Raw genomic sequence first — 22,452 nt, forward strand, 5'->3', positions numbered from 1 at the left:
ATTTTGTGAAGTCATTGGTTACAGTGACAACATGGGACCATTCCAGTGTCATTGTGAGTTGGTTGTCATCTCCCTTGCATATGGCTGTTATTGGTGGGTGGCGAGCAGTGTTGCCATTGGCACTATCACTGGGAGTGTCTTCTAGTGTGGCTCTATTTTTACCAATGCTATTTTGCTCTTTCTGTTGTTTTTGGGAATGCATTGCACTGCTACTATTTTATGCTCATGTTATGCTTAGCAGGTGCATAGGACTGCACTGGAAATATTTTTAATGTATTGTTAAATTCTGCTAGGGGATTCTCCCTAGCAGTCCTTTCTCCACTACATGGTACCCTGAACCTGTAACTCTTGCAACTTTTATGGAATAAAGGGTTGGTGTTTTTGCATCTTCACTGTGGAACATCAATGAAATGCACCCTCTTCTGCCCACCCAAGATGATAGGGGCTGCTGTCTGCAGCAGTGGAAGAATGGCAGCGTGGGAATTAATTTCCAGGAAAGGTTAGTGGCTGTGTCTCCTCTCAAGTAGTCCTTTATCACCATAGCACCACAACTGCCTCTAAATGTAAAAAAAATACCAATTTTATAGCCAATAATATCAAAATAATAGCAATTTTATATGGCCACTGACTCCTAGCTTAAGGGCCCAATCCTATCAAATTTTCCAATGGGGTATGCACTGCTTTTTGTGTTGGGGAGGCAGTCACAGATGCTCAAGGTATGGGAACATTTCTTCCCTTACCTCGGAGCTGCATTGCGGCTGCACTGGTACTGGAAAATGGGATAGAATTGGGCCCTAAGTCTGTTGTTAGCTCCTGGAGGAAGAGTCAGCTTCAAATATAGCAATGCAATCAACATGTTGATGGGATGATGTGCTTGTACATCTGTGCTCCACTAGAGGCTGTCAGAAACCTCCTTCACAGGCTATTAGCAAGAATCTTTGCTCTTGCTGGATCACACTACAAAGAACAATGTGCACTCCCCCCCCCCCCCCCGCAATGGAGAAAGGACAGGATATGAATGCAATAATGACATAATTAACATACACATCTTAGGGCCCAATGCTATCCAATTTTCAATCACTGGTGCAGCTGCAATGCAACCCTAAGTTGTTCCCTTACATTAGGGAAGCCTCTGGGACTGCCTCCCCACCACAGGATGCAGTGCATGCCCCATTGGCACGGCTGCACTGGCACTGGAAAATTGGATAGGATTGGGTCCTTAATAAATATTTTCAAAAGCATCACTCTTGATACTGCTTTTGCCTTCTAGAGAGTTTGATTTTATTTATCATTCAGCATATTGTATCTAGGCTTACACCATAGTCTTTCGTGTCTGAAGGTTGCCAACCAACCATTGTATCTTGGTTTTAACAGTGTGTTTTTTAAAAAATCTTGTCACAGATATACATTCCCTTTTTTGTTATGGCCAATGGCTGAAACAAACCAATCTGAAATTTGAATCTGAATTTCTTTGGCACTGCCTATCTGACTAATGCAAAGAAGCCCTCTGCAGGGTAAAGCTTGTCTGTTTTCAGTCATTGGCATGTTCTTGATTTATTCTTCATTCCTCACTGAATGTGGACTTTGAAAACAAAGATCAGAATGTAATGTCTTTTATAACTCTTTTGAGTAGTTGTGTTCCATCAAGGTTATTATTTATGTAGGCTCTGAAACAATGCCAGTGTTTTCCCATTGCCCGTGCTGGCATCTTAGCTCATATACAGATGTAAAGTAGCTTAGAAGTTGTCAGAATGTAATATTCTTTCAGTGACATCCACAAGGGAAGATGGGTGACGTTTTGCTTTCTTGTGGATTTTCAGATATAGCAAGCGGAGCTGTTCCTGGTTTTCAGTTAGAGGCAGGAAAGAGGACAGAACATACCAATTAATCAGAGTGTTGCCTGAGAGAGCTGAGCAAAGGCTGTTAGCCGGCACGCAACAGCTGTTCTGGTGTCTCCCCTTCATACACGCACGTTGGAATTGGTATGAAGGATTCCCCAAGGCCCCAGCTACTTGGTTTCTGTCTGAAACTTTAGAAAAAGGCTCTTGCTCACATTCACATTCACTTCACTTTGCAATGCTGTGCTTGCCAAACAGGAAGCAAGCAGCAGAATCTGGCATGACACACTGTTTTGAATTGGAACAGAACTTAGTTCCAAAATAAAACACTGGTATTTTCTTGAGTTTGCTTAAAGTCATAGTGAATTGATTTGCAGTTTGAGAGTCAGGAAGTTGAATTTCTCATCAGTGGATGGAAAGGGAAGGGCCTGATCATATTCGACACATGCCGGCCCAGTGCCAGTACGCACTGTCACAAACATGCTGTAAGGCATGCCTGCAACAGTCTCTGACGGTCCAGCACCAGAGCAGGCTCAGTGTGAGCCAATTCTGAGCCAGCCCTGGCAGGTGGACAGGGGACCGTTGCCTGGAGCTCTGGGCTAGTGCTAGGTGGTGGAGAGGTAAATCTGGTGGGGGGGAGGCATTCCAGGGCAGGGGCGGGGTAAGATGTGGTGGAGGAGGGAGTGGGGTGGGAGGGGGTGAAACCAGTAAAACTCTGTTCTGCTGAATCTATTGCCCTGCTGTTGCAAGGTAATCCCAGATGTTGCAGGATAATCCCAGATGTTGCAAAGTATTCCCTGGTTCCAAAGCAAACTCAGCAGGCAAAAGTGGTGATCGTTCCCAGGCCTTTATTGTAAAATCCATCAAAGTCTCCAAAGGAGACTGTGAGCATCAGAAGTGGGGAGAAGGGAAGCTAACCAACGCCCCCTGCAGCTCACTTTTATTACAATCTGAGTTCCCTCCTTGAAACACATATACATTTCGCATTGGAGACAATTCATTGGTCGGTTACAAATCACCAGATGCCCAGATTAGGTGATTCCATACATACATTATATACAATTCACAGACCTCCAGCAGTCAGCAAATGACACTGCACTTTCAATTTCACTCAAAACCTGACCTCATCTCATAACCATCTCATGACTTACTTCGGCCTTCGTTGTAGCCCGTGAAATGCAACATACTTGCCGGTGGAAAAACGTTTTGTGGGCTCAGCGCTATCTTCTGCATTTTCTCTGAGAACATGACCTTTGCAATGTTAACCGGAAATAGCCTTTGATGTGAACCGGAACTGGCTGTGTTGTCTTCTTAAACCCTTCTAATGTTGTTAGACCACCAAAACTTACTGAAAATAATGTATTATATTGTTAGTTACACTTGTGTATGCACCAAACTGGTTTTAAAAAGAACAAAAATATAAGAGCTAAGCTGACTAGTGTCCTTCTATATGAGATTTGATATAAATATTTGCTTTCTAGCATGTGTGTGCAGCCTGTTGCTCTGAAAAATATTGTGTAGCTATCTACCTATATACGTATAAAGTCTCTGAGCTTAAAGCCATGATACTGAGCCTATGTGTTAAAAGGCAAGACAGACCAATTTTAAAAGCACAAACCCATTTTTTTCTTCTTCTTCTGAGAAGTTGCAAACGAAGCCTGTTACACTAGTGCCTTTGTTCAAATGTATCAACATTGTTCTGCAGAGAACTTGGCATGCTTGGCCAAGTCCAGCCACCCACTTGGCTTTCTTTTTTTCCTCTTTAACTTAACATTCAGAGAGAGATGGACCATGCTTACGTTTCAGGTAAGCATACTATAGCATAACTACCAGGCTTACCTCGCATCACTGCGTCAGGCCTTCTGGCCCAATGGGACTGACTGCTTTACTCTGTGCCGCCTAAATAGCCAATGCAGAGTCAAGTAGCCTCATTATGTGGCTTCTTACCTGAGGGAAGGGGGTGAATGTCCCCTTCCCCAGAGGATACATCAGGAGCTGCTGGTGGCTGCCCGGTGTCCATAGGATTCAGCAGCAGCCATTTTGGTGCCACTGCAGCCCTGGATACCAGGCAGCTCAGGTTTGGGCTGTCAATGTGCTACAATGACAAAAACGATAGGTTTGGATATGGGGTGCAAAGGCCAACCTAACACTCAGAAGAGTGCAAGGCCTCCAAGAGGAATTTTATCAAGGGGGTACAGATTTTCTTTTGGGCCCCTTCCTGAAGGGGTGGGGGTGAAGCAGAGCAGGAAAGAGTGGTGAGAGGGTGGGCAGAGTTGGGGTGGGGAGGAAGCAAAATAGGGCAGGGGGAGGATGTGCACTGCAGCAGCTGTAGTCCCTCAGCTGTGTCCCTCCTACATGCTCCTTCCTGGTAAGTGGATCTACAAGCCAAAGAGCTCCTGTAGCAGGCCAGTTTCTTCCCAGATTTGATGCTGTGTTTAGGAGAGCCATAAATGCATTCCTTGACCCAAGGTTTGCAACTGCAGCTGCCACTGCGCACCCAGCATCCCACATAGTCAGTGAGTTTGGGTGAGATCAGAAAATGTAAGATCCCAGGAAATTTCTGGGCTCTCTCCTTTGGCTCCTGGGCCCCCTTTTTGACCCTGGGCCTGGGTTCAAATTATCCCCTTTACCCCCCCTATCATGGGCCCTGAAGCCAGTTGCCATCAGTGGCAGGGGGACATCAATTTCAGTCTGCCAATGACTGCAGATGCCTCCCAGGCTGATTTTAGCATGTGTTTTATTCCTCCAGCTGGGCTTCAAGACCAAAGTAAAATGACCTCAAGGGAGCATTTGGGAAAGAATCATTGGACCCCCAACCCACCAATTCTTCCTTACAGTACTTTCACTCTGCAGGCATGTAACATTAGCAAACATGAGTTGGGAATATAAATTTGCCAAGGTACACGGAGTATCAGCCTAAGACAAGGTGTCTCTCCCTCCCCCAGCAATTGTAACAAAAAGGATGACTTAACATAGGCCAGGACTGAGTTCTGGTATCATGAATCCTAACCTAGTTCAAGTGCTTCTGTGTTTAAAGGACCTTCTAGTCTTGTGATTCTCTAGTGCACAGCAAAAATGTATACAGTCGGCAAATCATCCTTTTCTGCCATGAATTTGGCAATGAAGATGCTCTAGCCCACCACCTCTTCTTCTCTACCCTTCTTCTTTTTCCAGTCCAGGTAGCACAAGTAGCAGCAGGAGGAAGTGGGCACCTCTCACAGACCTGCTGCCTTTGGTGACCAGCCGGCCTGATGATTGGCCCAGCAGTGCCTAAAACTAGCATGTGTGAATCATCCCAGGCAAGCGGAGTGCTGTCCAAAGTCAGAATGTGGATTAGCTCAGGCCTTTGGGTCTTTTACTTTAATCCTGCATAGGACGGCTCTCAGCAACACACATGCCTTCTCTCCTCAAATATCTATTTTACTGCTACCACTTTCATGGAGCAAACATTAATCTCTTTTCTTTTTAAAAAATTCCATTCTCCCTTAGCAATCGAATTCTTTTTTAGTTATGTTGACATGAAGTGGAAGGGATTAGGTTTAGCCCTTCGCATGGCTTTTAGATAAGGAAAGCAAATGATTCAGCGGGGGAGCAGGGGGGAATCTGCCTTACAGCAGGCAGAAAAGCTGCCATTTACCCAAATAAAAAAATTAAACATCTGCTGTCAGTATTTTTCTAAGTGTTGTTTTAATTTAATTAATGATGGGAAATGCTTCTTTGCTCCCTGTGTTCTGTGGACTTTCTGTTCACTTGGTGCTTACCCCCTTGTATTTTGCTCTGGGCTTCCTGCTGTTGCAGCTAAGAATAACAGTGCAAATAGTGGATTGAAAATGCTACGGGTGAACATGCCTGCTTTATCCTGGAGTACTTAAGCAAATCTAAATTTAGATCAGAGTTGTTGTTTTTTTTGGGGGGGGGGGTTCATATGCCAATGGCCATTTATTAGCATGGATTCCTTGAGGGTTGTTTCACTACCAGGAGGAAAATAATCCCATCTACCAGAAAACTAAATGAGAGAGAGAGAGAGAGATATTTTAATTTAGAGATACTAAGTGGTGTATTAGAGAAAGCCTAGTTTGTTTTGACTAGGATGTTCTATTCACTATCTTATTTCTGAATGTTCCAGAAACAGACATGATAGAAACACTGGGTCAAAATCCCCCAGAGCCGGCCAATTTATGAGGCCAGCTGAAGTGGTCATCTCAGGCAGCACCGGCCAATTTATGAGGCCAGCTGAAGTGGTCATCTCAGGCAGCACATTGGTGAGGTCTGTCTGCCTACCCACCTTCACTTCTCCTCGTTCTCATTATAGTCCTTTGGTTGGAAAGGAAGAGGGGGACAGAGAGGGAGAGAAAATATAGAGGAAAGATCTGAGCTATAACATCAGACAGTGTGAGGAACAGAGGCCAGCACAACATCAGGTAATTTGACATGCTGCCTCAGGCATCAGGAGGTCTTGGGTTGGCCCCATCTGCCCCCAAAGTCTACAAATAAATTTGGGGTTAAACAAGTGCCAAAGTGCTAGCTTTATTTAAACAAGAATGAGCCAATTATCAGGATGCCCAACAGAAGCAGACCTGGAAAGTTCCACAGTGAGCATACAGTGTTTAAGGGAATACATTTGAATGTTGATGGTTAAGAAGGGATGCAAACGGCCAGATGTGATTTGGTGGCAAAAATTGTCTAAGACAGAGTTTCTCAAACTGTGGGTAGAGACCCATTACGTGGGTCGCGATCCAGTTTCAGGTGGGTCCCCATTCATTTTAATATCTTTTTAAAAATATTTTAGACTTGATGCTTCTGTTTGTATTAAGGTGGATCAAGAGGGCAGAATTGATTAATTGTGTAGATAATAACTGAAAGAAAGGCAATAGCTTTTCTCTTCCAAAAGCACCAGATTTGCTTCCTGACCCTCACATTCTGTTCTCATTTACCTGTTTGTATTCTTTATTTCCTCTGTCCTACTTCTTCTGTTTCCCTTATATTGTTGGGAGGGGATTGGGTTCTCTTTGGAAGTCGGAACTGCATTACCTTGTAAAATGGTGTGTAACTGGGAATTGAATATGGACCAAATGTCCTGCAGCTCTGGTTTGCGAGTGTGCCTTGACCCATCCTTGCACTTGGATGGGCGAGTGATGACTGTGGCAGGAGTACTTTTGCATAGCTCAGCTGGTGCACCAACTGCACCCACTTTCTGGTGTCAACAGAACTGGCCAACTCATGTATGTCCCACTCACATCAAGATGGATTTACTATAACAAGGAATGTTTCTTTGTTTTGTTTTTCTTTGTTTTTTGGTGATCCCCCCCCCAAATCTATTTTTTAAAATAGCAAATTGTGGTGTTATGTGTTTTTATCCAAATTCTTATTCAAAATTGTACAAACAGAGCAATAAGCATTTCAACTATGAACTCTGTATCATTTTAGACTAGGCAAACCTATATACATACATATTCATTGGTTTTCCAAGTCTCTCAAAAGTATAGCATGACACAGACAAGCAGAATTTTTTTTTTTAACCACAGTATCCTCCCCTTTGCATACCAGAATGGCATAAAATGTGTAAAAAAAGCCACAGAAAGCGACCAGGTCAAAGTTCAATACATTACAGAGAAAATAAAATTAGAGAAAGGCTTCACTGAGCCTCACTTGGTTTTCCAAGCTTCTCAAAAGTGCAGCACACAGACAAGTACCACACAGACAAATCCCAGAAAAGGCATTTACAGAGAGTGGTTTGTGGCGTAGGGGAGATCCAGATCTGAGCACATCCACCTGATCACAGATCACATACAGACCACAGATTAGAACTCTGTCGCCTCACCTACAGATTACAGTACATTGAAATGGAGAAAAGCAGAGAGGGAGAAAGGCAGGTCAGAACTGCAGGCTTAACTCTTCCTTCTCAGTGCCTCTGCTCAGGCTTTTGCTTTCTTCTCACCCACTCACAGCTGCTGCACATGCTAGCAGATAACTTTACTCAGCCACTCCACCATTGGAAACACTTCAAGGGCTTACTGCCTTAGTGAATACTTGTAGATTCCTCAAAAGTAAGCAACAGTGGTGTGATATCATGAAATGAGTGGTTTTTCGTGTTTTGATCTTAATATCATTTTGTATAGCAATTTGAGCAGAAATTCTCGTGTTCTGTGTTGGTCACCAAAAATAAAAAATAAAAAAATCCCTAACTCTACATGGAGCTACCATTGGAAAGTATTTAGAAACTTCAAAATGAGTTTCTAAATGAGGCAGCAAAGAGTTTTGTTGGGGCCTGGAGCACGTGGCTCCTATTCAATCTACACTGGTGGCCATTTTGTTTCCAGGCTCAGTTCAAGGTGTTGGTTTTGATCTTGAAAGCAATGTATATTTTGTGGCCCAGATATTTGAAGGAACATCGCTTCCCATGTGCGCTTGCCCTCTGCCTTTGTCGGTCAACTGATGCTCTGCTCTCTGTTCCTCCTGCATCAGTTGCCTGGCTGAGAGTGAAACGGGACAGAGCTCTTTCTGTTCAATCCTCATGCTATGAAACTCTCTGCCCCTAGAGGGTGTTTTTTTTTGGTGCCTTTCAGTTGACCATTTGGTACCTGGTTAAAACTTTTTCTCTCACCGATGTCGTCAGCTTAGGGAGGTTTGGGGTGCTCAGAGTTCTTGGTTCTCGAACCATAAAGCCCTCAAGGCCTCTCTGCTCAGTAGTCATGTACATATTCATGACAACCGAGCATTTCAGTTCTGATTATTCCCCTGCTGAGTTTGATTTCCTTCTGCTGTTCAATGTCTGCTTTAATTTATCATTATTGTTTAATTTAAGATTGTTAATAATGTGCTTTATGTTCAGGCCAAGATGGCAGCGATGCAGATAGCACAGTGGCTGTGTTGCTAGCTCCATTCTAGACTGCCTGCAGACCATGTTCACATCTGAGTGATTGTGATGGTATCATACAGTCTTTTATGGGCCCCCCTCCATAGACCACAATGGTTTCATCTAAAAAGGGGAAATCCAAGAGGAGTGTGGGTGCATTGATGAAGCCTAACTTTGTGCTGCAACTTGACTCAGGGTGTAATTCTGCCCTTCACTTGGGCTGGCACAAGGGACGTGCCATAAAGCATGTTTGTGCCTCCTCAGGAGTAAGCCAGGCCAGTGCACAGAGGTGCACCGGTCTGCAGAGGCTGACACAAGCCTCTGCGCCAACTTCCTCGGCAAACCTTGTGTTGGCCTGGCTGGGTCGACGCAAGGCTCTGGGGTGGGCTGGGAGGAGGCGGGAGGGAGGCATTCCTGGCTGGGGGGTGGGCAGCCTCGGGGGCGGGCAGGTGGGGAGCAGGAGGTGGGGCTGGGATACAGCACTTATGCTGGATCCCAACCCCCATTCCTGGGGAGATCAGAGTGGCTTCAAGCCACTCTGCTGTCCTCAGACTTGTGCCACTTCAGGAGGTGGCACACATCTGAGAAGACCCATGGGGCAAGGGTGCCTTACCTGGAGGTAACGGGAAAAGTTTCTCCTTGCCTCTGGCTGAGCTGCTTTGGGTCCCTATCCTGCGCTGGATACAGTGCAAGTCTCTTGGCTTGCCTATTCCAGTTCAGGATAAGATTGTGCCCTCACTCTTTCCTATGTTCCTAGAAAACATGGGGGAAGGAATTCTATCCCTTCTGTGTCCTCCCTCCAAACCTTAGAGGATAAAAATATAAGATTGGACACAAAAGATTGGAGAAGATTGAAAAAGGATTGCAAGAAATTCTTTGTTGGACCTATAGTCAGAAAACACTCTGAGAGTTTGCCCATCGGAAAGCTCAGATGGACTGCTGATCCCCTGAACCAAACTTTGTTTCTTGTGATGATTCATGGGAAACATGGTCTGTATTAGCAGGAGAACCTAGCCCTCTCCCTACTTCAAAAGATAAGGGATTTGGGGGTCCTTCTGAAAGCTGCTGTCAGGGACTTGGTTCCAACATGACCCTACTGAAGCTGTATGTCAGTGGTTCTCAAACTTTTAGCACTGGGATCCACTTTTTAGAATCTGTCCGGACCCACCGGCAGTGATGTCATGACCGGAACTGACATCATCAAGCAGGAAAATTTTTAACAATCCTAGGCTGCAATCCTACCCACACTTACCCAGAAGTAAGTCCCATTGACTATCATTGTTAAAAGCATATACACAATAGCCCGTTAAAAGTATACATCTGTAACATGTCCCCAAATGCAGTTACATATCATGGTAGCATCAAGTCTACCATATTAAAAATAAAATATTGAAATGAATGGGGACCCACCTGAAATTTGCTCATGACCCACCTAGTGGGTCCCAACCCACAGTTTGAGAAACACTGCTGTATGCCCTTTGGCCAGAAACAGCTAGGTGCCAGTTATAATGAGTTTTGTGTCACCTCCAAATTGGACAACTGGAGAGTGTCTAAACATTACCCCCAGGTCAGGGTGAGCTTCTTGTCCAATGTTTGATAAGAGTTAGAAGCAATTGGGGTCACTTTTTCAATCAAGTGGCAATTCCCTTTCCCAATAATGATTTATGGAATATTTTTGATGTCCCTTAGATTAGAGAAAGGGGTAGGTCAAACAAAGGTTTTCTTTTCAGTTAGAGACATTTTAATTGCAGGCCCTCAGTCACACATATGGTTCTGCCAGACCACCAGGGGGCACTGGCTTACCTTTGCAGGGAGAGTGGGGACAATCAAAGGAATAAAAAAAGTATTGCTGCAGTTTTGCTATAGGCTCAGGAGAAGGAGAGGGTTTGATTCACCCAAACCCTCCTCCTCCTAGTTCTAGGCTAACTCCCTGTTCTCCCAGCCTCTTTCTTCACTGCAGGAAAGGGCTGGTTCCAAGCCTTCAGTCCCCCAGCCAGCCTCCTCATCGCAGGCTGCAGCTAGATTTTCAATGCCCAGCTACATGTTGCACAAACTCCCTCCACCTGCTTCTGCCCCTGGATCTCTTAGGATAGCATCCCAGATGTCATAACAACCAGGACAGCGAAGGCTTTGCACAGCTCTGTATGAAGTGTCCTTGAGTGGTTCCTGCTGCAGGTGTGGGGAAGGCAAGGCACTTGCTCCTCAGTCCCAAAGGCTGGGCTGAGGGGTCATGAAAGGCCCAAAGATTCTCGATACCTTCCTTGATGTAAGTTGTAGGCTATGGTTTACTCCCTTCTCCCTCAATAAAAGAGAGCAGCCCCTCACCAATGGAGAGAGAATATGGTGTGAGTGTGTGTATGTGAGAAAACTGCTTCAATCAACTTCTCTCTTCTTTGGAATCAAATTATTCTCTTGTTTCAAGAGCAGGTACTCTCCTCCTGCTGCTGTGCTGGGAACCCGTTGTTTTTCCTGGGAGAAGCTTCATCGATATATTTAACAATTATCTTTTGCTTCTTTCACGTATACTCATATGCTGTTTCTTTTGTTATTTGATATAATTGCTTTTAGTCATTATATTAATTTTTCCTCAGTAAATTCATAGTTGGTAACTGAGTCACTTCCTATTCTCCCTCTGTTCTTATCATGGCAGGTTGTGGGAGTAAGAATCATGACAAAAGGCTGCAAGCTCCCTAGGCATGCATGTTTGGGGGCATGTGTAAATGCACAATGCAGGTGTCTCCAGAATATGTGTGTTAACACCACCGGCCCTCCAAAGTGTCCACTCTCTCTGCACCTACCTCTGGTATGTTTGAAGGTGTGTTGGCAGATCTGTGTATAGTGCTCTGCACATGTTTTTCCCTGATGCAGTTATTAACACCCAGCAAATGGAGCAGGGATGCTATTCAAACTCTCAGCCAAACCCCCACTCACGGCTGCATAAATCAGAGGAAGTCTGCACACTGACTGCACATGGCAGTCACTTAGTAAACAAAGCAACAAAACACCCCTGATTGCAATCTAGCTAGATGGTCCCTAGCTTAATTAAGCTACTTACAGCCCAATCCTAACCCACTCTGGAACAGGCTGGCCAGCTGGCCCGCCCCGTATCCAGCATAGGGCTGGGGTGCAAGTTGGAGTACGGGGAATGAATTTCCCTTACTCCATGTTGTGCCATAGCCATCCCTATGGGGCTACTCGAATTTGTGCTAACGAAATTGCTGATGCAAATCCAAGTGGCCCAGGTTGGGCCGACCCGGCTGGGGACAGGTGTTGGGATCTGGCCTAAGTGCAAGAGTCCGATCCCACCCCCCTCCCTGAGCTGGTCCGCCCACCGGCCCTTCCCCTGTTCTCTGCAACCACCCATACCAACCGCTCTTGGCCAGTGCAACCTTACCTTCCTGGACGCGGCCTCAACAGACTGGCATGCATCCAGCTGACTCCAGAGGAAGTACAAACATGCCTTATGGCGTGTTTGCGACAGTACTGGGCAGGCGCAAGTGCACTGGCCCAGAGAGCGCTTAGGATTCCACTCTTACATTGCTCAAGGAATCCCCCATCATTGCACTCACAGATGAGCAAGTGAATGCTCCTCTCTGGACTCCCAACAATGGACAATTCAGGTGACTGGCAGAGAACAATCTGCACTTCCTATGCTAGGAAATATATAGCTTTGCTTTGATTACTTCATCCATTATCCTGACTGGGGAGTGGAACAGGTTTGGCTGCCCAGTTGCTAAAGACGTGTCAATCTGAGTAATCCAGATACAGAGGGATTTCCACAATACACAAATGTACGTTAATGGAGCTGGTTAATGGAGTTTCCAACAGAGAGCAAAGGCTGCTTGCAAAGTATGACCCAACAACATTTTAGGTTGCTGAACCTTCACAGGAGCTTCTGAGGAGTTACAAGTGTCTGAAAAATAAGCAGAAAATGGGGAGAAAAGCAGGGCATTTATCACACCATTCCTCCAATAAACACATATAACTGAATCTGACAAATACAGACTATGTGGTGGATGGGTGGGGGAAGTTCATGTTAGTGTAACCTCCAAGAAGGTGAGGGGGTGAAGCTATATTGATTCATAAAAACTCAAATATGAAGGCTGAATGAGTAATGATAGACCCAGAGGCCAGATATCTTATTTTTCTTGTCATCTAGGCTGGCACAAAAATAGTTTTGATAAATGTTTATGGAGCAAGTGCAGGTTCCCCAGCACTCCTTTGTGATTGCTTCTAATACCTTTATAGTTGCCATGCAGCAGGGGTGGTGTGTGCCTCTGCTCCTCTTGACTCCACTGTCTACTGCTGCCTCTGCTCACATGTGCCTGTGTACACCCTTCCCATTGAAGGCAGGCAGGCAGGCTTCTCCCTTCCTTTTACTTACAAAGCATACATCAGTGCAGCAGTTTCTGTGGCTGCACTATTGCCATTGTGCAAAATTCTTTCGCATATTTACCTGCATTCAGCAGGATTTGCTTTGTTTTTAAAGGTCCTTAGAGAGAGACTGATAATTGTGAAGATATGTAGACATGCATGCATTGGATTAGGCACACTATTGTATTTGTATTATTGTATTATTTGTTATTCCCTGCACTGTGTGGTATTCTGTTCTGCATGGTATTTTCCATTCCTTTCATGCTTGAGTTTCATTAATATGCAGTTTTCCTTCTCTCTTCCAAAAGACTGATGAGGAAGTTAAATGAGAGGGGTTTCACACTGATGATTGCCTGCCTCCCTGGATGCTTCCCACTGACTCAGCCTCCTGCTGTGGACCATTACTCTTCCATTCAGCCTTTCAGGCAGCCTTCAAAGTACAAGGCAGGGCTCCTGTGCGGGCCATTTTTTAAAATTAATTTTCCTTTGGACTGTAAATGAGCAAGCAGGAACAGAGAAGTAGAGCCTGTCTTTGTGCAGCCACAATGGGACAATGTGGAATAACAACTGCAGTCACGGAAGAGTAGCTGTACAGTATTAGTCTGTTGAGGCAAAAAAATGGCCCAAGAGCCCCACAGAATCATAAAGACTAACAACTTGTGTAGGCTACTGCTGGTTTATCAGATGCTACATGAAATGCTCTGGAAACAGGACAAGTGACAGTGTGGAAGAAACATGTTTACATTGCCTTTTTGGCTTTCTCCTTTTCCTTTTAATTCTTCTGGCCTGATCCCTAGACTCCAGCACTCACTACTGTCATCACTGGCACACACTGGGACTTGGAGCCCAATCCTATCTCCCCCAGCGCCAGTGGTGTAGCCTAATTTAGGATGGGGAGCAACTCTTTTAGTTGTAAAACAATTAGGAGTTAGAACGCTTGCTGGTCTGCTATATACACTCGTGACCACTGTTGAAATGTTGGTTGTGTAGTATGGCCAAGGCATGGAAGAGGGAGGAAATGGCATTTTCCCTAGTGACAAAATATTGCGATTTTAGTGATGTGACACTCTTGTAACAGAGGTGCTACCTTCAGATAGTCTGACTCTTGCCTCTCCTTCAATATGTGCTACAATTTATTGCACTATAAATAGATCACCCAGCTGTCCTTCAGATGCAATTGTATATAAAGCTAGGAACAGGGACAGCCATATTCTCATGGCTTGGAGTGAAAGTAGAATCTAAATGCTCATAATTCATATCTCAATATGTAACTGGCAACACTGATAGTACAATACTGTAATACCACAACAGAGACTAGTTTCTGTTCCCATGCTCTACATTATCTACTTTGGTCTAGCTGAGAATTGAGAACAGCATTTTGGTTGGGTGTTTTACTACTTCCATAAAAGGGCAGAGTGGGAACATGAAAGGCAAGTGTGCTAGCCCTCTTGGAGTATCAGGAGTAAGTGCTGCTCCACAGGGATCAAAGGTCAGGAGACTTTTTAAATTTTTGACGTTTTGATGCTGTCTCTTTAAAGCAAGTTTGGAGTTGGCTAGACCCAAGCTCTGATTGGAGGAACTGATGCCTGTCTTCAGAAATCAGAGTAATCCTGCCTGATTTTATCTCACTCCAGTTCCCTAAATCTGCTGCTGTTGCTGCTCTACGAGGGGATTAAAGGCCTGGCAGTGGATTACGTAGATACTGCTGCTTTGGCTGTTTGCAGAGTTTCCCTCCTTGTCTGCTGTTCCTGCAGGGCATGGACACCGGGCTCCCATCAGTCTCCTTGGCAGCCATGGAGTGGTTGATTTCTCAGAGTTGTTGCTTCTAACTGTACTGAGCAAATTCTTCAGGAACTTTTAGTTGTTGGTCTGCTCAGGGAAAGAAGAAGAGATGTCACACCAGCCGGCAGGCTGAGGGTTTAGATGTTTCCCGATCTTTGTTCTCCCACCCTCACCCCAGCAGCAAACACTATGCTGGGGCCTGCCTACCTGATGCCAGGACCATCCTAAGAGACAGAAACGTGGTCAAGAGCCTCTGTGTCTATGCAGTTGGACTTGCTGCTAATAGATTTGGTGTGGAGAATGCTGCCAGGTGGCCTCCTGTGGCTGTTTCTCTCACTCAGCTGCCTCTTGCCCTTCACCTGGTCCCAGACAAAGATACCACTTGACACGTAAGTCATCTACCCTCTTCCTTATATCCCTTTATTTATACAACTCAGTCCTTTGTCATCTCCAGTCTGCCTCTGTTGCTATTTTGCACAGCCTCTCATACATAGACCCTCTGCTTCCACTAAAAAGTTTCCCACCCTATCACCCACTTTTATACTGCTTGATAATATATATATATGATGTACTTATGACTGTGTAGGACTTCTCATGTATGCACCTCTTCTTAATCTGGCATACCTGATTGACGTACCTTCATTCACCTTGTTTTTCTGCACCCTTCTGTAAACAATCCCTTTCCGTTGTGAGTTGATTTTTTTACTTTCATACAATATCTAATAATAAGTATTTATATCTATTTCATACCAATATTCTAAGGTAAGAGTTTTCCAGCCAGGATAATGTTGCAAACACATGTATGAGCTTCCTTGTGCAACCTTCTTTTGGGAGAGTAGATCTGGGGCTATCAATCAAAGCTGGAAGAGGCATTTTTTGTGTGAGACTGTAGCATCCAAGGCTGCTCTTAATCCGCCAAAATAGTAATGGGTTGGGGGAGTCAGGTTAAATCCGTATAAATGCTGGATTTAGACTGCTGCGTAAGGTTGCCAATGTGATTTTAAAAATACCTAGACACTGGGAAAATCTAAGAGGTCAGCATTGAGGTCAACAGAAATAAATTTAACAATCTCCCCCAACCCCCTCTAGCTCAAAACACCTGGTTTTTCCAATCACGTACCTAATGATACTAAAGCCAAAATACCAAAGGGCTGAGAAAATATCTGACGGCTGGCAATTCTCCGGCCTGGTTCCCTGAAATAAATGATTGCGTCTCTAAAATGAAAATATATTCTTATTCTCAGGCAGTTCTACAGAGGGAGGAAGTAAAAATGCCCTCTCAATTGCTCTCCCATTGCAGAAAACCATTTTCCTAACACCTCCCTTAGTTTAGGGTAGCTGGTTGTCCTTTGTACCCCTTCTCAGTCTTCTAGCACAAAACCTAGAAAGCTGGAAAAGGTTTTGACTTGCATCTTCACCATCTTGTCATGAAACTGATGTCCAAGGCCTGGTTCAGGGGAGAGGGCTGCAGCTCTATGTGAATTGAACGGTTTATCAGTAGCCTTCCATCACCTCAAATTCCAAAAGCAAAACTGAGGCCTCATTATAGTTGGCTCACTGGAGGTGTGGTTGGTGAGGCAGCTGAGTGGGTCTTCTGGAAGCAACAGTCAAGGTTTTGGAACGGTCTGGTATATACAGTACATTTTTATTTTTCTAATAGATTGTTAAAGTATAGCAGCCTCTTTAACTCTGGAATTTTTCACCCACCCGCTCCCCCCCATAGAACTGTCCAGGCTACCACAATGAGGTCTAAAGCTAGTTCTAGTTCAGCCACCATTTGTCCTCTCACCTCTTCCCCTTCATTCTGTTGCTCTAGGGTTTGAATTAGCACAGCAGAGTGGAGAAGCACTGCCCCATTTTCCGTACCGCTTCAAAAAAGCAACAGAGCAAGGAGAAGGAAGCAGTTAAGCTGGGCAAGGTGGAGGTGGGTAGTTGTGGCAGCAGTCCTGATGTGGCAGAGGGCCATGGCCACTGCTGCCTCCTCCGTCTCCTGCTCACTTGCAGAAGAGGAAGAGGCAGAACTAAGAGAGCTGCCACCCCTGGCATCTTATCCTGCTTCGCTTCTCCTCCTTACTTGCAAAGCAGCAGGTAAGCAGGCTAAATTGGTGGCTGCCCTCACCACCATCAACTCTCCTTCAGACAGACACGCATGTGTGCCCTCTTTGGAAGGGTGGCAGCAGCATAGAAGTTAGCACTGGGGGAGGCTTGCATCATACAAGCCTAGGAGGGCCTTCTCACATCCCTAGCACCCTATAGTAGTGCTACTGCATTTCTTTTCGGCTGCAATTCTGTCCACACGTACCTGGGAGTAAACCCTGCTGACTATGATGGAACCTACTTCTGAGTAGACATGCATAGACTTGGGAGCTAATACTTCTGCAAAGTCCTCCTTATTTGCTTTTTCTTCTTCTAATGCAGAGGTGTCCAAAGTTTTTGGCAGGAGGGCCACATCATCTCTCTGACACTGTGTCGGGGGCTGGGGAAAAAAGAATTAATTTACATTTAAAATTTGAATACATTTACATAAGTATACATAAATGAATATATTAAAGATGAACTTATATGAATGAATGAAGATCTTGCAATAGCTCAAGGCCTATAAAAGGCCTTTCACAAAGCAAGGCTGGCCTTTCCTTTACTGCCACTACTGCATCACAGATGTGAAACAGCAAGCAGTGGAGGAAGCCCTCATCCCACAGCTCACGCAAGAGGTCAAACAGTCGCCCTCACACTGTGAGCAGTTGCGTCAGGCCAGTGCAGGCTCTAACAAATCTCTGGAGGCCCGAGGCTCATTGGAGACTGGGGGCTCCCTGAGGGCCGCATTGAGAGGCCTCGAGGGCCGCAAGTGGCCCCAGGGCCGGGGTTTGGGCACCCCTGTTCTAATGCATGGCATCCACCTTTCACTATCTCCCTTATTACTATGTGATGATTTTGAAACAAAGCCCAAGTGAAATAAACATGCCTGGCCTTTTTTGATTTTTCTTTTTTTCTCTTTTTTCTTCCCTGTGCTCCAGACTTATATTTGTACTCCGTGCTGTGAATTTCATCTTCAAAAAGCACATGTAGACCTCTTCCAATGCCATGTGTTCTAGACACATACTTAACTAGAAAAAGGGGTGGAGCTTACTATTGGGACCTGGGAATTCTGTAACCTGATCTGGGGCCTATTTGTTCTGTGTGAAGGCATAATTTCATTTTCCCTTGTTTGAATTTATACTACTACTTGTTGGAGAAGAGCTGGGCTGCATTTCCACTACATCTTTAATCCACTTTCAGTGTACTTCTGTTCCTCCGATGCATTCTGGAAGGATGGGGACTATAGTTTAAGTTTGTTAACAAGTGTTCATTCAACCTCGTTTACAAATCTACTGCTACACCTCCCGAACTCAGTCCTATGTACCCCTGTACCACCTCAGCCCTTGCTCTCCGTCACAACCCTCATACAGAGGCTTTCCTCCTTAGTTCAGCTCCCAAGCAGGTGAACTGGCCACTACTATCAATGTTCTGGGGTTGGCATGATCTTCCTTCTCCTGGCCCTGTTAGGATAAACCTGTTAGGCTTTCAGCCAGTGATTTTCAATCTTTTTCATCTCTTGGCGTACCGACAAGGTACTAAAATTGTCAAGGCACATCAACAGTTTTTGTGTTTTTTTTTTACAAGGCACCCCAAGTGGCCCTAGTAATAATAAATGATCCTCCTCCAAACTTCTGCAGCACACCTGCAGACTGTTCACGGCACACCAGTGTGCCACGGCCCAGTGGTTGAAAATGGCTGTTTTAGACATACTGCAGCCAGTGGCCTTCATGGGGATGGTGGACCTTGTAAAGTCGTGTGTTTCTGTAGATTGATGGATCTGGATGGATTCGTAACCACTCTGGATGTTTTTCCGTGCTCTGTGGCTTGCATTTTCAAGGTCAACCTCTGGAATGAGGAAATGGCCTGGGCAGATGACAAGATTGCCCCTAAGCATCCTCTTTCACTGACAAAGAGACCAGCCATTCTGGTTCGCTGGGTTGCTTAGGGCAACGAAGCAGGAAAGAAGAAAACTAGAGTAATGGTGGAGGAAGACTTGTGACAAATCGAAATGTACATAGGTTAGAGCAGGGATGTCAAACTTGTCTCATTCACTGGGCCAAATAGCATTCATGATGCCTGCTGAAGGTCGGAAGTGATGCCTTCAAGCAGTTTGTGACCAGATGACCAGACATAAGCACTTATCTCCCCTCAGGAACTCATTAGCTGCAAATGACAGAAAATACATAAATCTTGATCATATTTTCAGGATATTGGAGAGCCCAATTATCATGCAATCTGCTCTTTTAACAGTAACATCTCAGCAGCTGAGAAAAGCTGATGATGGTGCTGGGGGAGCCCAAGGGCCAGATAAAGTGCTTCTGCAGGCCACATCCAGCCCACTGGCCTTATGTTTGACACCCTTGGGTTACAGCTCATTTTAGAGCCTACTCTGTGGGGCAGTGTTTCTCAAACTGTAGGTTGGGACCCACTAGGTGGGTCGCAAACCAATTTCAGGTGGGTCCCCGTTCATTTCAATATCTTATTTTGAATATATTAGACTGGTATGTGACTGCATTTGGGGAAATGTTACAGATCTATACTTTTAACAGGCTACTATGTATATGCTTTTAACAATAAGAGTCAATGGGACTTACCGCTGGGTAAGTGTAGATAGGATTCCCGCCTAGGATTGTTAAAAATTTTCCTGTTTGATTATGTCACTTCCGATCATGGCATCACTTTCAGTGGGTCCTGACAGATTCTCATTCTAAAAAGTGGGTACCGATGCTAAAAGTTTGAGAACCACTGTTGTGAGGTTATGGTGGGGAACTTGTTTCATCCAGTGGGCCTTTATTTCTTTGCTACCATTGTTTCAGCACAGACTTGTCCAGCGGAGCACTGGTATATCTGGGCGGGGGGTGGTCAGGCACCACCTTCCTGCTGACTGTTTTTTTTGTGTTTTTTTTCTTAAGGCCTCTGTACATTGCCTTAGAAGGCCTTTTGAGGGATTAAATGCCTAAATGCCACTGAAGGCAAGGGGTTTAAGCAGCTTAATTATGTACAGGGCTGCAGCCTTGGAACTAAAGTCATATACCCTGTGGATGTGTCCTATTTGAACTTTATTGGGTTTTCCCAATAGTTATCACGAGCAATGAGAAAATATGGCATATAAAATTGCATAGGAGTCCCCTTTTCCTCCTAAATCCTTTCTTGCTGCTGCTGTGCGTGTTCTAAATTACCTATCATGTCTGGAATTCTGTTTAAAAGAAATAAGACTATCACTGATGATAAACAAAAGAACAGAAAATGGGAAGAAGTTATGGAAAACAGAGTAAGAACTTGAAGGTGCATAGAGAAGGGGAAGAATTGTAATATTTCATATATATTAATTATTGGAGGCAGGCTGTGCAGCATGGCCTTTCCCAGTTTGAAGAGACACTTGGCCAACAGTCTGAGGCTAAGAGGCAAAGAAGGAAGGCCCATAGCCAGGGAGACACATCAGGGACAGACTGCACTTGCTCCCAGTGTGGAAGGGATTGTCACTCCCGGATTGGCCTTTTCAGCCACACTAGACACTGTTCCAGAACCACCTTTCAGAGCGTGATACCATAGTCTTTTGAGACTGAAGGTTGCCAACAAAGTATATACCCAGAAATCTTGTCCAATCCTGTTTTAAAGGCATCTAGGTTAGATGCCATCGCCACATCCTGTGGCAAGGTGTTCCACAGACTAATCACACACTGGGTAAAGAAATATTTTCTTTTGTCTGTTCTAACTCTTCCAACATTCCATTTTAGCAGCTTTCCCCTGGTTCTGCTGTTGTGTGAGAGGAAAAAAAGCATCCACTCTATGATCCTCTGCATAATTGTATATATATAATAGTAAAGAGGAGCTGAAATGAACAAGAGATTGGGTCACCTTCCCTATAAGAAAAGGCTATAGTCTTGAGCTTATAAAGTTAAGGGCGCAATCCTATCCTGCACTGGAACAGGCAAGCCAGGAGGCTTGTGCTGTATCCAGCGCAGGATTGTGGCCAGAAGCAGCTTAGCCAGAGGCAAGGAGAAACATTTCCCCTTACCTCTGGGTAAGGGCTGCTGGCCACTACGGGTCTCCTTGGACTTGCACCACCTGTGGAGGTGGCACAAGTCCAAGGAGAGCGAGCGACTTCAAGCTGCTCCGTTCTCCCTGGGAACAGGGGTTGGGATCTGGCATAACTGCAGGATCCCAGCCTCACCTCCCTCTCCCTGCCCACCTGCCCCCAGGGCCGCCCACCCTCCCCCGCCCAGGAATGCCTCCCTCCCACCTCCTCCCTGCACCCCCCACATCTACCTTTTACTCTTGTGTCAGCCCAGCTGGGCCAACGCAAGACTCAGCGGGGAACCGCCACCAAGGCTGGATACATCCTCTGTGTGTTGGCGCATCTCCTTGCGCCAATGTGGCTTTCTCATAAGGAAGTGCAAACGTGCCTTACGGCATTTGCGACCCTCCCAGGCTGGTGCAAAGGACTTGTGTCAGCCCAAGTTGCAGTTAGGATTGCGCCCTAAGAGAAAATTCTACATAGATGGGGAAATACCTGCACTGTGCTTTTCTGGTTGCTGCTTGCTGATAAGTTCATAGAATCTCCACTCACCACATGTACCAACTTCTTAGCTGCTGTTTTGCAGTGACAGAGGAAATATGTTAAGGGACATTAACATGGGACATTTTGATCCAACTGGCTCTCAAACATATAGATAATAACTGTTGCTTGTTCTTTTTTTTTATATGTAGGGTGAAGTCCTGGGCTGATGCTTTCGGGGAGGACTTATATTACATAGTCACAAAGTATTCTGGCTCTCTCTTATTACAGAAGGTAAGTGAAATATATTATCACGCCAAAATATCTGGCAATCTGTCGTTTGCCTAGGTCAGTCATTTTCGACCACTGTGCCATGGCACACTGGTTTGCCTCAAATGGTCTGCAGGTATGCTGTTGGAGTTTGGGGGATGATTATTTATTAGTAGGGCCATTGGGGGATGTGAGCCCCCCACCAACAGCATGGTGTGCCTTGTCAATTGTCAAAAAACTGACAGTGTACCTTGACAATGTTAATACCTTGTGTCAGTGTGCTGTGAGATGAAAAAGGTTGAAAATCACTGGTCTAGGTTTTTAAAAGACCCAGTATAGAAAAAGGAAATATCAGGATGCTTATTGATCTTCATTTGAATTATTTCCAAATTCATACCTCCTAAGTTTGAGAGGCCCCGCTATTTCCACCACCAGCAGAATACTCCAAAAGTGGGATGTGTCCAGGCAAGTGTTCTTGACACATTTCATTCTACTTTGTCCAGTAATCTTTGTACATGGCTACCCTCTGAAAGCTGTAATTTTTATACATTTCTCATTAACATTTTCTTCTTCCTCCTACAATTGCAGATTTGGGATTTTGATTATTTTTGCCCTGAAATAATGCTGTTGTAAAATTGAACCTATTAACTAATGCAAGCCCAAAGATCTCAGTAAACTGAATTTTGTTTGCTGAAATATGTAGAGGGAGTAACAATGGGATGGGATGGGGTGGAGTAGCTGGGTTCTGGGTTTGTGAT

General features: G+C 45.0%; 1 protein-coding gene across 1 annotated transcript in view; it reads left to right on the forward strand.

The window, feature by feature from the left end:
• Nucleotides 1-15,150: 15,150 nt before the first annotated feature.
• CACNA2D4 (calcium voltage-gated channel auxiliary subunit alpha2delta 4) overlaps nt 15,151-22,452 on the forward strand; it is a 192,863-nt gene continuing 185,561 nt past the window's right edge. The window contains exons 1-2 of the mRNA XM_066634443.1: nt 15,151-15,239; nt 21,637-21,718. Of these exons, the coding sequence (XP_066490540.1) occupies nt 15,151-15,239; nt 21,637-21,718 (171 nt within the window). The remainder of the gene's footprint in view (nt 15,240-21,636; nt 21,719-22,452) is intronic.

This window comes from Tiliqua scincoides, chromosome 7, assembly GCF_035046505.1.
Source record: "Tiliqua scincoides isolate rTilSci1 chromosome 7, rTilSci1.hap2, whole genome shotgun sequence".
Classification (NCBI taxonomy): Eukaryota; Metazoa; Chordata; class Lepidosauria; order Squamata; family Scincidae; genus Tiliqua; species Tiliqua scincoides.